General features: G+C 47.9%; 4 protein-coding genes across 4 annotated transcripts; 2 read left to right on the forward strand and 2 right to left on the reverse strand.

The window, feature by feature from the left end:
• Nucleotides 1-638: 638 nt before the first annotated feature.
• On the reverse strand, nt 639-1,547 carry LOC107122144 (histone H2A type 2-C). The gene has a single exon (XM_015425175.1). The coding sequence runs from the start codon at nt 1,500-1,502 to the stop codon at nt 1,113-1,115; it is 390 nt and encodes a 129-aa protein (XP_015280661.1). The 5' UTR covers nt 1,503-1,547; the 3' UTR covers nt 639-1,112.
• A 337-nt stretch (nt 1,548-1,884) lies between these two features.
• On the forward strand, nt 1,885-2,566 carry LOC107122149 (histone H2B 5). Its single transcript, XM_015425180.1, has one exon. The coding sequence runs from the start codon at nt 1,964-1,966 to the stop codon at nt 2,342-2,344; it is 381 nt and encodes a 126-aa protein (XP_015280666.1). The 5' UTR covers nt 1,885-1,963; the 3' UTR covers nt 2,345-2,566.
• Nucleotides 2,567-6,779: 4,213 nt separating this feature from the next.
• LOC107122148 (pseudouridine-5'-phosphatase-like) lies at nt 6,780-7,873 on the reverse strand. The gene has a single exon (XM_015425179.1). The coding sequence runs from the start codon at nt 7,708-7,710 to the stop codon at nt 7,009-7,011; it is 702 nt and encodes a 233-aa protein (XP_015280665.1). The 5' UTR covers nt 7,711-7,873; the 3' UTR covers nt 6,780-7,008.
• A 276-nt stretch (nt 7,874-8,149) lies between these two features.
• Nucleotides 8,150-8,488, forward strand: LOC107122150 (histone H4). The gene has a single exon (XM_015425181.1). It carries the CDS (start codon nt 8,150-8,152, stop codon nt 8,459-8,461), a length of 312 nt encoding a protein of 103 aa, XP_015280667.1. The 3' UTR covers nt 8,462-8,488.
• Nucleotides 8,489-11,315: the final 2,827 nt, after the last annotated feature.

Raw genomic sequence — 11,315 nt, forward strand, 5'->3', positions numbered from 1 at the left:
AGGAATAGAGATCTCTGGATCTGTATACCCCCAATCAAAAGGTGGGAGGAATCTTGTAAAAACATGCTTGTAAAAGTTGCAAAAGTACAGGGCATCGTCTAACCTAATAAAATGCAGTGTCTGGAAACTGAGGTATGGAGTGATAGAAGTATACAGGAAAGCCCAAAGTGAGATACTTAACAGTCTTGCTGGATCAGACCGGTAGTCCGTCTAGCCCACACAGTGACCAACCAGCTGTCCTTAAGAACATAAGAGAAGCCAATGTTGGATCAGGCAAATGGCCCATTCAGTCCAGCCCTCTGTCACACAGTGGCCAAAAATACCAAGGTGCCATCAGGAGACCCGGCAGTGGGGCCAGGACACTAGAAGCCCTCCCACTGTTGCCCCCCTCCAGCATCTAGAATACAAAGCATCACTTGCCCCAGACCCTGAGTCCCTATCTATACCTTGTGGCTAATAGCCACTGATGAACCTCTGCTCCATATGCTTATCCAATTCCCTCTTGTCCGGGAGAACCAGTTAAACAAAACACAGAAACCTACTAGCGCTGATAAAGATTTACTGCCTCTGGATATGGAAGTTCCTTTCCAGTCACCCCCACTGGCAGCCATTGATAGACCCTCCCTGCGTCTTTCTAATGCCCCTTTAGGGATCAACAGTAGACACCCCCTTCGCACCAAAGGAATGAATTCCTCCCTGGTTCCCAGAATACATAGCTTAAGATACCGACGAGGCTATGTTCTCTGAGCACAGCCACCCGGAAAACAAGACTGATTTTCGCCGGAGCGGCTTGATTCGCTTCACGCCTCCATATGGCACAGCGAATCGTTTCTAGGAAAAAAAAAAAAGTAGAATGCGATAACTAAGACATTTTCCCGGAAATTGACCATCTGGTCAATTTCTTGCCAACAGAATTAAAGGAAACATAATGAGGATTCTTGAAAAGTTAATTGAGATATTTTTTAAAGTTCCTGGCTCTCGGACAACAGCGAACTGAGAAGACCCCTTTTAAGCAGAGTCGCAGCTCTTTTAGATGAGATTGTGGGTGGCTCTGAAAAGAGCCTTTGGGTTCAGAAGAGAGAAGCGCGTCCTGTTCGGTTAAAAGTGTTCCATTATTTGCCTTTCGCCTTGTGGCTCTCGGTCTTCTTGGGCAGTAGGACAGCCTGGATGTTGGGCAGGACGCCTCCCTGGGCGATGGTCACTTTCCCCAGGAGTTTGTTCAGCTCCTCGTCGTTGCGGATGGCCAGCTGCAAGTGGCGCGGGATGATGCGGGTCTTCTTGTTGTCCCGAGCCGCGTTGCCGGCCAACTCCAAGATCTCCGCCGTCAGGTACTCCAGCACGGCCGCCAGATACACGGGCGCCCCGGCGCCGACCCGCTCGGCGTAGTTGCCCTTGCGGAGGAGTCGGTGGACGCGGCCGACGGGGAACTGGAGTCCGGCCCGAGAGGAGCGAGACTTGGCCTTCGCCCGCGCCTTGCCGCCTTGCTTGCCGCGACCAGACATTACGGCGCTGTTTACTCTCAGCAGAAACCTTGCCCAGCAACAAAAAAAACAAAACCGCGAGTGATTAGCAAGCGCAGGAAAGGGGGCTTTTATGCCTTCCTGATACCTGGGAAACGGCACTTTTGATTGGCTGCATCGGGAGTTAGGTCTTTTGTAGCCAATGAGAAACCGGATCTCTCAGCGCCACCAACCCCAGGAGAAGATGCTGCGCCCGTCCAATCGCGAGCGGGGCCTCACAGTCCCTTAATTTGCATGTGCGCGCGCAGTGGCACTGACGTCAGAAAGCAAGGGATCCAATGGCATCGCAAGAACTTCGATGCCCTCATTTGCATAAAGGAGCTTTAAATAGAGGCACGGCGGAGTCGCCCTTCAGTCGCGTTCTCCTTGGGAGTGGTTTGAGAGCTAGAGGAAGTCGTCTCGCTGCTGTCGCGTGTTTGTGTGGTTGGAAGCGTCCCGCCGAGATGCCTGAGCCAGCTAAATCCGCTCCTGCGCCCAAGAAGGGCTCCAAGAAAGCCGTGACCAAGACCCAGAAGAAGGGCGACAAGAAGCGCCGCAAGAGCAGGAAGGAGAGCTACTCCATCTACGTGTACAAAGTCCTCAAGCAGGTCCACCCCGACACCGGCATCTCGTCCAAGGCCATGGGGATCATGAACTCCTTCGTCAACGACATCTTCGAGCGCATCGCCGGGGAGGCCTCCCGCCTGGCCCATTACAACAAGCGCTCCACCATCACCTCCCGGGAGATCCAGACGGCGGTGCGTCTCCTGCTCCCCGGGGAGTTGGCGAAGCACGCCGTCTCCGAGGGCACCAAGGCCGTGACCAAGTACACGAGTTCCAAGTAAGCGGACTGTTGCTTCGCAAGAAGACCCGAGAATCCCCCAAAAGGCTCTTTTAAGAGCCACCCACTTTTTCCTAAAAGAAGCTGCAGTGACTCTTATCTTGATGCTTTACAAATAAAGTGACAGTGCTTAATGTTGGGGGTTTTGATCAAACATTGTGGTTTTATGGAAGGACGTTCCTTGAGTCCAGTTTTAGGACTTTACCTGAATAAAGCTAGAAACTCGATTTGATTTCAAGTTTTTCTTCTTCCCTCTTATGAAAATAGCCTCTTCATTGTAGAATTCTGTTTTAAACTTATTGCATGTGGCTTGCCTTTTAATTACAACAGGACAAAGATAGGTTTTTGCTTGCTAAAAAGGGAGTATCTTCCACCCTTCTCCGTTTTAAGTGAATAGCTGGGGAAAGCAATGAAATACAGGGCGATCTGTGTAGAGTTGCTCCACTCTCAGCCTTCTGAAGCCAGATCCTGCACAGAACTATGCTGATAGTGGGGGAGGAGGCTACAGAGCTCTTGGACTGTTAACTGGTATCATTCTCACTGGGTTCTCGAGACTATATTTAGGAATAGGCCACAGGGTAGGACTGCTGAGGTTTTGCAAAAAAGAAAAGAAAAAAAAAGACTGCATCTGTTGCCTATTTGTTACCTTTCATTGAACTGCACAGGTTTTGTTACAAACACGTATATTGAAGGTGGGGAAATGTACTGTATTGTCTCCATTCTCCAATATTGGACCAGAACAAAGTTTGAGTCCAGTGGTACCTTTAAGGCAACAAAGCTGGGGTTTTTTTTTTGGGGGGGTGGGTATAAGTTTCTGTGCGCACACTCACTTCTTCAGCAATACTCTCTCCCTAAACTGTGGAGTCTGGTGAGCAAAGATTCTACTTGGTGAGCTACTGGCATTTAAATTGTGAGCGAGCGATTTGGCTGCTGCATAAATTAGTTTGTTCTGGAGCCATCCTTCCTTAGCTAAGACAAAAATGTGTGAGAGGCTAAAAAACTGAGCTAGCTTACACTAACTCAGCTTAGAGGGGACACTGTTCTTATGCATCATGTATCTGAAGAAGTGTGCATGCACACAAAAGCTACCTAGAATTAAATTTTGTTGCTCATAAAGGTGCCCACTCCTAGAATAAAATTTTGTTGCTCATAAAGGTGCCCACTCGACTCCAAGTTTGTTCTATTGCTTCAGTCCAACATGGCTACCCACTTGAATCTAACATTGGGCTATTAACACTCTGGGTATATTATGCAGCAATCATAACCACGTGATCTCTATCAATTGTTCCTGAGAACATTTTTAAAAAATGTTCTGAAGGATAAAGAACTGGGGGGAGGAAGGCTTGGAAATCACAAATATATATATTTTTATGTGTACATCACAATGGTAAATTTCTGAGATGAGACATTGTGGGTTATGTGTTTACCCAGGACTTTAACTTCATCTGGAAGTTATGTGTTGAGTCCTGAATGGGCATGGGTGTGTTGTTTACTTTTGGAGACAAAATCCTGTTTTACGTACCTCAGAAGCAGGTGTGGGTTTTAGAGCCAAAATTCTAGAGGAGAGGAGATTGGATTTATACCCCACCCTTCACTCGGAGTCTCAGAGCGGCTTACTTTCCCCTTCTCACCCCACAACAGACACTCTGTGAGGTAGGTGGGGCTGAGAGAGCTCTTTCCAGAACTGTCCTTGAGAGAACAGCTCTGACAGAACTATGGTCACCCAGCAGCTGCAAGTGGAGGAGTGGGGAATCAAACCCAGTTCTCCCAAGATTAGAGTCCATGCACTTAACCACTACACCAAACTGGCTCTCAACTGAGTTCAAATTGAGTTTGCCATTTTTAGATGATTAGGTTTTTTAAAATCACCTTGTATCTGGTTCTTCTTAAAGACCTACAAACCCTTCCATTTTATTCCAACAACACCCCAGTAAGGTAGGCTTGGCTGTTAAGTGTGTGAATCCACCCCACCCGCTGAGTTTTGGCATTGAACAGGGATTTCAACCCAAGCCTTGCCAAAATCCAGCTCTATTAACTACCGTTCAGTGGTTCTGCAAACTCTGCTGTTTTTGAAAATCAAATACTTGAGCCCTTCCCCTGGAACCATGGTTGCACAAGTAGGTACTTGAGGTAAGGAATGGAGAACAGCCAAATAGTACCCTTCTGATTGTGAAACTCCTTCTGATTGTTTACCATAGAAAGGAACAGGTTTCAACTATTCAAAAGAGGCCCATGCTTTGTTTTGAGAGCAGCTGTGTTTTCTTTCAGAGATTAATCATTGCAACATTTCTATGCCAGATAATGAATATTGGCATTATCCATATACCTTTCTTAAAAGGATCCCCCCCCTCACTAGACAGTTGCATAACTGCCCCACTGGTGTTAAGATTCCAAGGGGTCGAAAGCTAAATAATTATACAGACTGTGGTCAGAATGCTTTAAACAGAAGGGTATTCTGAACTTTGGGGCTGAGTGCAATGAACCCAGGAAACTGCCTCATAACGAATCAGACCATCAAGGTCAGAATTGTCTCACCAGACTGACAGTTGCCGTGGCTTTCCAGGGTCCCAGGCGGAGGTCTTTCCCATCATGTATTGCCTAGTCTTTTTTTAACTGGAGATGCTGGGGATTGAACCTGAGACCTTTTGCGTGCCAAAGAGATGCTCTGCCACTGAGCCACAGTCCCTCCCCAGTGGGCTCAATCATTATCTTTAAGGAGTGAGTTCAAAAGAGACCGTTTTCCTAAATATATTGTTGTTTTACTACATTTAATACTTGTTCATTTATTTACTTTTTTGGATGTTTTCCTAGTCAAGATATTGTTGTTTTATTACATTTAATACTTGTTCATTTATTTACTTTTTACTTTTTTGGACTTGTATCCCCCCCCCCGCAAGGAGGCTTAGGGCAGGTTCCACCAATATTAATACAATTTACAGTAACAATTAAAAGCAACTTAAAACAACAAACTAAAAACAGTGCAAAAGTCACAAAAGTACCATGCAAGATCTGCATGATTATGTAGAAAAACAGCAAAGGGGGGGGGGGGAGAAGAGACCAGGCAGTTTTTGCAGCATTTGGCACGCACTTTATTATATGGTTGCAATCCCAATAGTGGTCATCTTTTAATTTTTGAACATGTTAATGCAGATCCAATGAAGAGTAAAAAATAACTGGATCCCAGGTCAAGTCCAGGGGCTGATAATCCCATGCTCCTAAGGCTTTTGCTGAATTGTTAGGGAACGTCTATCCTATCCCATTCATAGGGTTGCCAGCTCCAGGTTGGGAAATACCTGGAGAATTTGGGGGGGGGAGCCTGAGGAGGGGAGGGAAGGGGCTGCAATGGGGCATAATGCTACAGAGTTCATCTTCCACAGTGGCCATTTTCTCCAGGTGAACAGATCTCTATTACCTGGAGATCAGTTGTGATCCCAGGAGATCTCCAGTCACCACCTGGAGGTTGGCAGGCCCTAACTTAGCCGAACAAGGGGATTACACCAAGCATGGTTACTCTGAGAATGAAGAGATAAAACATTGCAGAAATGTGGAAGAGTAAACAAGGTGCACAACCCCCTCCCCCAAAAAAGGGGGGCCCCCTCCCCAGCCTAATAACAGGATAAATGTTAATGGGATACAATGTTAAATGAACAAAACTTTGATGCATTTATAAGTAATAAATAATTTAGAAACCCCATTAAAGCCAAATGCCTTTCAGCTACATGGCCTTCCTTAGTGATACAAATTATTAAGAAGAGATTGGATTTGTACCCCTCTTTTCACTACTAGGAGTCTCAGAGCGGCTTACAATCTTCTTTCCCTTCCCCTCCCCACAACAGACACCCTGGGAGGTAAGTGGGGCTGAGAGAGGTCTTTCGAGGACCGCCCTTGAGAGAGCAGCTCTGAGAGAACTTGTGTTCCCTCTAAGCTGAGTTAGTGCGAACTAGCTCGGTCTTTTAGCCTCTGTCTTGGCTCAGGATGCTTCCAGAGCAAACTCATTTATGCAGTAGCCAAATCGCTGGCTCACAACTTGAATGCCAGTATCTTACAAAGTAGAATTTTTGCTCACAAGAATCCACAGCTTAGAGGGGGCATTGCTTGTGACTGACCCAAGGTCACACCAGCATACTGCACGTGGAGTGTGGAATAAAACCTGGTTCTCCCAGATTAGAGTCCATGCTCCTAACTAGTACACCAAACGGGCTCTCAATATTAACACTGTTAATATAAACACTCTTAAAATTACATTTTTCTCCCTCGGCTTCCCCCTATTTCTTCTTTTTTCAGGTTTTAAATCTTAGGCCAGAAATGTTGTAATTGGAATATATATATATTTTTATTGGATGGTGTGTATAGTAAACAAGGCAGTAAAACAGATGCAGTTCAGAGTCCATTCACCCATTCAAAGAGGGGAGGGATAGGGTGACTATGTTTTTTTTAAGAAGGAGTCCAAAGTCTGCTGAGTCCTCGGTAGCCTCCCCATACTCCCAGTCACCTCCCTTGGATCTGATTAAACGAGTCATCCGGTAAACTTAATAAAATAAGACATATGATTTTGATTGGAAACCTGAAGCTTTTGAATAATAATTTTTAAAAAAACCCTCCCGCCCCAAATCAGGGGACACTAAATCAATGAGATACAAAAGCGAAACAAGAACAGCAGGTCCTTAATCAAAAGGGTGGTAAACCAAAGAGCTCAGGCTTGAAATCTGCCATAGACTGGAGCACGAGGGTCGCTCCCTTCGTGAGATCTTTGTCCAGGTTTTCGTCCGGGATCATGACCACTTGCATGCCGGCGGTCAGCGCCGCCTGGACCCCATTGGGGGCATCCTCGAAGACAAGGCACTTTTCCGGCCGGGGTGGCGGGTGGAATCTCCGGGCGCAGACTAGGAAGATGTCTGGCTGCGGCTTGCCGGCTTTCACTTCGGGGTCGTCCCCCAAGACGATGTGATGGAACAAGCGGAAGAAGTCCTTGTGGCGCGTGGTTTTCATTTCGAAGCTGGCTCGGGACGAGCTGGTGGCCACCGCGATGGGGACCTGGTGACGGTGCAGGTGACGGACGAGTCTGTCGACGCCCGGCATCAAGGCGGCGGTGGGGAAGAGTTTCTCATGCAGGATTTTGCTTTCGCGCAATAGCTCTTCTTTGGTGATCGGGAGATCCAGGGCCTCTCGGATGATCTCTGCTCCCTCCAGGGCTTTTGTGCCCATGGCTAAGGATTTCACATCCCAGGTGTAAGTCTTACCGAAGCGCTGGCAGATTTCTTGGTAGCCGATCGTATAAAGCCGTTCCGTATCCAAGAGCAGGCCGTCCATGTCAAAGACCAGGTGAGTGACGGCTTGGGAAGAAGGGGGGCTACCGGGAGACGAGGCCATGGCACTGGGATAAGCAGCTTCCCAAGAATAGGAGGGCAGTTCCTTGGCCACCGCCGGCCCTTCCTTACCCCACTGAGAAAAAATGAGCTACAGACGTTACCGGAACAGGAAGTTCAATAGCCTTTATTTAGCTTGGTGGAAAACAACCGCAGTTCGCAGCGCCCAAACCTTGCAAGACGCAAAGGTCACTTTTTCTACGCAGACTCAAGGACAAAATGGAAAGGCGCCAAAATGTCGAGTTTGAAACACTGATAGCTGATTGGTCACTTTGAAACATCTCCGTTGCTGATTGGCCGGATCGCTGAACAACCCCCGCTGTGTATGCAAAATGAGCAGCCTTGACGGCTCAGTTCTCACTGTGGTCGGGCAAAGGGCAATATAAGCCCACGTTGCCGCACTCTGGAATCATTTCGGTGCTGTTGGAAAGTCTGTTGTGAAGATGTCTGGGCGCGGCAAGGGCGGTAAGGGTCTTGGCAAAGGCGGCGCTAAACGCCACCGTAAAGTTCTGCGCGATAACATCCAGGGCATCACCAAGCCGGCTATCCGCCGCTTGGCTCGACGTGGGGGTGTGAAGCGTATCTCCGGGCTGATCTACGAGGAGACTCGCGGGGTGCTCAAAGTTTTCCTGGAGAACGTCATCCGGGATGCCGTCACCTACACCGAGCACGCCAAGAGGAAGACCGTGACCGCCATGGATGTGGTCTACGCTCTGAAACGCCAGGGCCGCACTCTCTACGGCTTCGGGGGTTAAACCCTTAATTCGTACAAAGCGCAAGAGCGACAACAAGATCTAAAAGGCCCTTTTAAGGGCCACCCACTTTCTCAATAAAAGAGCTGTCGTTATTGTTTTATAACAACACTTGAGTGAATCATTTCCGTTCTCTGAAATAGTGAGCCGTGCCTCATGGAAGCTCATCCCCTGCCACGAATTGTGCTAGTCTTTTAACTCTTGTTCTTTTCTACTTCTGCAAGCAGCTTGATTGTGCTGATTTGTCGGCGAAATAATTTCACCTAAATTTTTGGCCCTCCGCGGACACAATCAAATGTTACCTTTCTCTTTAATTTAGAAGGAAACAATGGGTTTAGTCTTGCGTTGGATATTGGTACGTTTAACAAACCTAGTTCCAAAAACGCCTAGAAGAGCTGCATTCCAGGACGAAGAAATTTAATTTCCGTTCCTTGTATTATTAGCTGCTTAACTTTCCCCAGAACAAAGTTCGAGTCCAGTGGCGCCTTTTAAGACGGACAAAGTTTTATTCAAAGTATAAGCTGTCGTTGTGCAAAACACACTTCGTCCCGATAGCCTTTGTCCTCGAGTCCTTTGTTCGCCTCCCTCTGATCTGATTGGCTGCAGCCAGTGAAGTCACACAAAGGAGTTGAGCGTTTCAGTCCTGCCGCGGGCGTCGTTCCAGCTCGCAGAGACGCGAGGCATCGTGGGGGCGGTAGCCTTCCTGCCATTCGGTGGCAGCATCTCCGTGGCTTCAGAGGAGGAAAATGAATGCTGAATTGTTGTGTCATTATCCCGGAGTCATCTGGGTACGTACGATATGTACCTAAATATTAATCATTAATTACATTTTCATTCATTTAAATCATTTGTGCTCGCCCTTGGAGGGGCTCCCTTGGAGTTGCAGCTCATTTCCCGACTGCAGAGATCAGTCCCCCTGAACAAAACGGATGCTTTGGAGGGTGGCCCTCTATGGCATTGCACCCCACTGAGGTCCCTTTCCTCCCCAGGTTCTATCCCCAAATCGCCAGGAGTTTCCCAGCCTGGATCTGGCAACCCTTTCAGATAGGGGGGATCCCCTGCTGGTGGCCAGAGGAGACCTGGCAACCCTAAATTGGGGACCCAAAGCTGCTGACCTCGCTCTCCTCTCCTCCATTTGATCCTCACAGCAACCCTGAGAGGTAGGCTTGGCTGCGTCTTTTGTGACTGGCCCAGGTTCGCCCGGCAGGCTTGCAAGGCAGAGTGGGGAGTCGAACCTGGGTCTCCCAAATACTAGCCCGACACTCTTGACCACTACACCACACTGGCTCTGTTTTGGCTTTGTATGTGAGACTTAGCGCTGTACCGTTAACTCAGGGGGTGGCCAAACGTGCTTAACATCAGAGCCACATAGAATAAACATCAGATGCTTGAGAGCCGCAAGACATAGACAAATATCACACGCACGTTTTTATTGAAAAAATACGCAAATTTGCTTTTTATTAACATTAAAGGAGGCTGCCAAAAATAAAAAACAGATATTGATAATGATATTTATTTGTCCAATGATATGTGTAGGCTTGAGCGGGGGACTTTGAGAACACATTTATTTACTTATTATTTATTTAATAATAGTTTATTATTTATTTAATAATTTATTTAAAGTTGCTCTCTTTCTCTGCTCCCCCCTCCCCCCCGCTTCAAGCTTACCCAGGGAGGGGAGCACTGGCTGGGGAGGGGAAGACCGACCGGGGAGAGATGCCCTCCCCTTCGCTTCCCCAGCTGCCCTGCCGGGAGTCACACAATACGTGTGGAAGAGCCCTGTGTGGCTCCTGAGCCGCAGTTTGGCCACCCCTGCGTTAACTGAAGGACTGTCATTCATTGCAGTCTTCAAGTATCTGAAGGGCTGTCATGTGGAAGATGGAGCGGATCTATTCTCTCTTGCTCCGGATTGCAAGACTAGATCTAATGGGTGGAAATTACAAGGGAGTCTAAATATCAGGAGAGACTTCCTGACTGTAAGAGAGGTTGAGAAGTGGAACAGGCTGCCCCTGGAGGTGGTGGATGCTCCTTTGCTGGACGTTTTCAAGCGGAGGCTGGACGACCATCTTTCAGGTATGTTGTAGGTATGTAGGGCTGTCTTTCAGCTATGCTCCTGCAGAGTGCAGGGGGCTGGACTAGATGACCTGCAAGGTCCCTTCCAACTCTAACATTCTATGATATGATACTGTAGCCTGGCACTTGCCACCACCCAAGTGCAAAAATATCACTCACTGTATAGATACATTAGTAAACAGACAGAAGAGAGGGTTAACACAGGAACATAAAACCCCAGTTGTCATCTTTGCACTGTGCCTCAAGCAAGCAGATGTATCTGGTTGGATACAGTGAAGTCCTTTTGTGCAATAGTGTATCTCTAAGTTGTGGAAGTAAAATAACCAGTGTGATGTTGTGGGAGACCCAGGTTCAAACCCCTGTTCGTGCCATGGAAGCTCATTGGGTGACCTTGGGCCAGTCACACTCTCAGCCCAACCAACCTCACAGGGTTGTTGTGAGGATAAAATGGAGGAGAGAAGAATGATGTAAGCTGCTTTGGGTCCCCACTTGGGGAGAAGAGGTGGGGTAAAGGTAAAGGTTCCCTTGCTCGAAAGCCAGTCGAGTCCGACTCCAGGGTTGCAGTGCTCATCTCCGTTTCAAAGCCGAAGAGCCAGCGCTGTCTGAAGACGTTTCCGTGGTCCTTGTGGCCGGCATGACTAAACACCAAGGCGCACGGAATGCTGTGACCTTCCCACCAAAGTGGTACCTATTTATCTACTTGCAATTTCTTGCTTTCGAACTGCTAGGTTGGCAGGAGCTGGAACTAGAGACGGGAGCTCACTCCGTCATGCGGCACACTCGG

Source organism: Gekko japonicus, unplaced genomic scaffold, assembly GCF_001447785.1.
Source record: "Gekko japonicus isolate JY-2015 unplaced genomic scaffold, Gekko_japonicus_V1.1 scaffold4645, whole genome shotgun sequence".
NCBI classification, from domain to species: Eukaryota; Metazoa; Chordata; class Lepidosauria; order Squamata; family Gekkonidae; genus Gekko; species Gekko japonicus.

Excerpts from the sequence above, each read along its gene's own strand:
- LOC107122150 (XM_015425181.1), top strand. The coding sequence starts at position 8,150 with ATGTCTGGGCGCGGCAAGGGCGGTAAGGGTCTTGGCAAAGGCGGCGCT.
- LOC107122149 (XM_015425180.1), top strand. The coding sequence starts at position 1,964 with ATGCCTGAGCCAGCTAAATCCGCTCCTGCGCCCAAGAAGGGCTCCAAG.
- LOC107122144 (XM_015425175.1), bottom strand. The coding sequence starts at position 1,502 with ATGTCTGGTCGCGGCAAGCAAGGCGGCAAGGCGCGGGCGAAGGCCAAG.
- LOC107122148 (XM_015425179.1), bottom strand. The coding sequence starts at position 7,710 with ATGGCCTCGTCTCCCGGTAGCCCCCCTTCTTCCCAAGCCGTCACTCAC.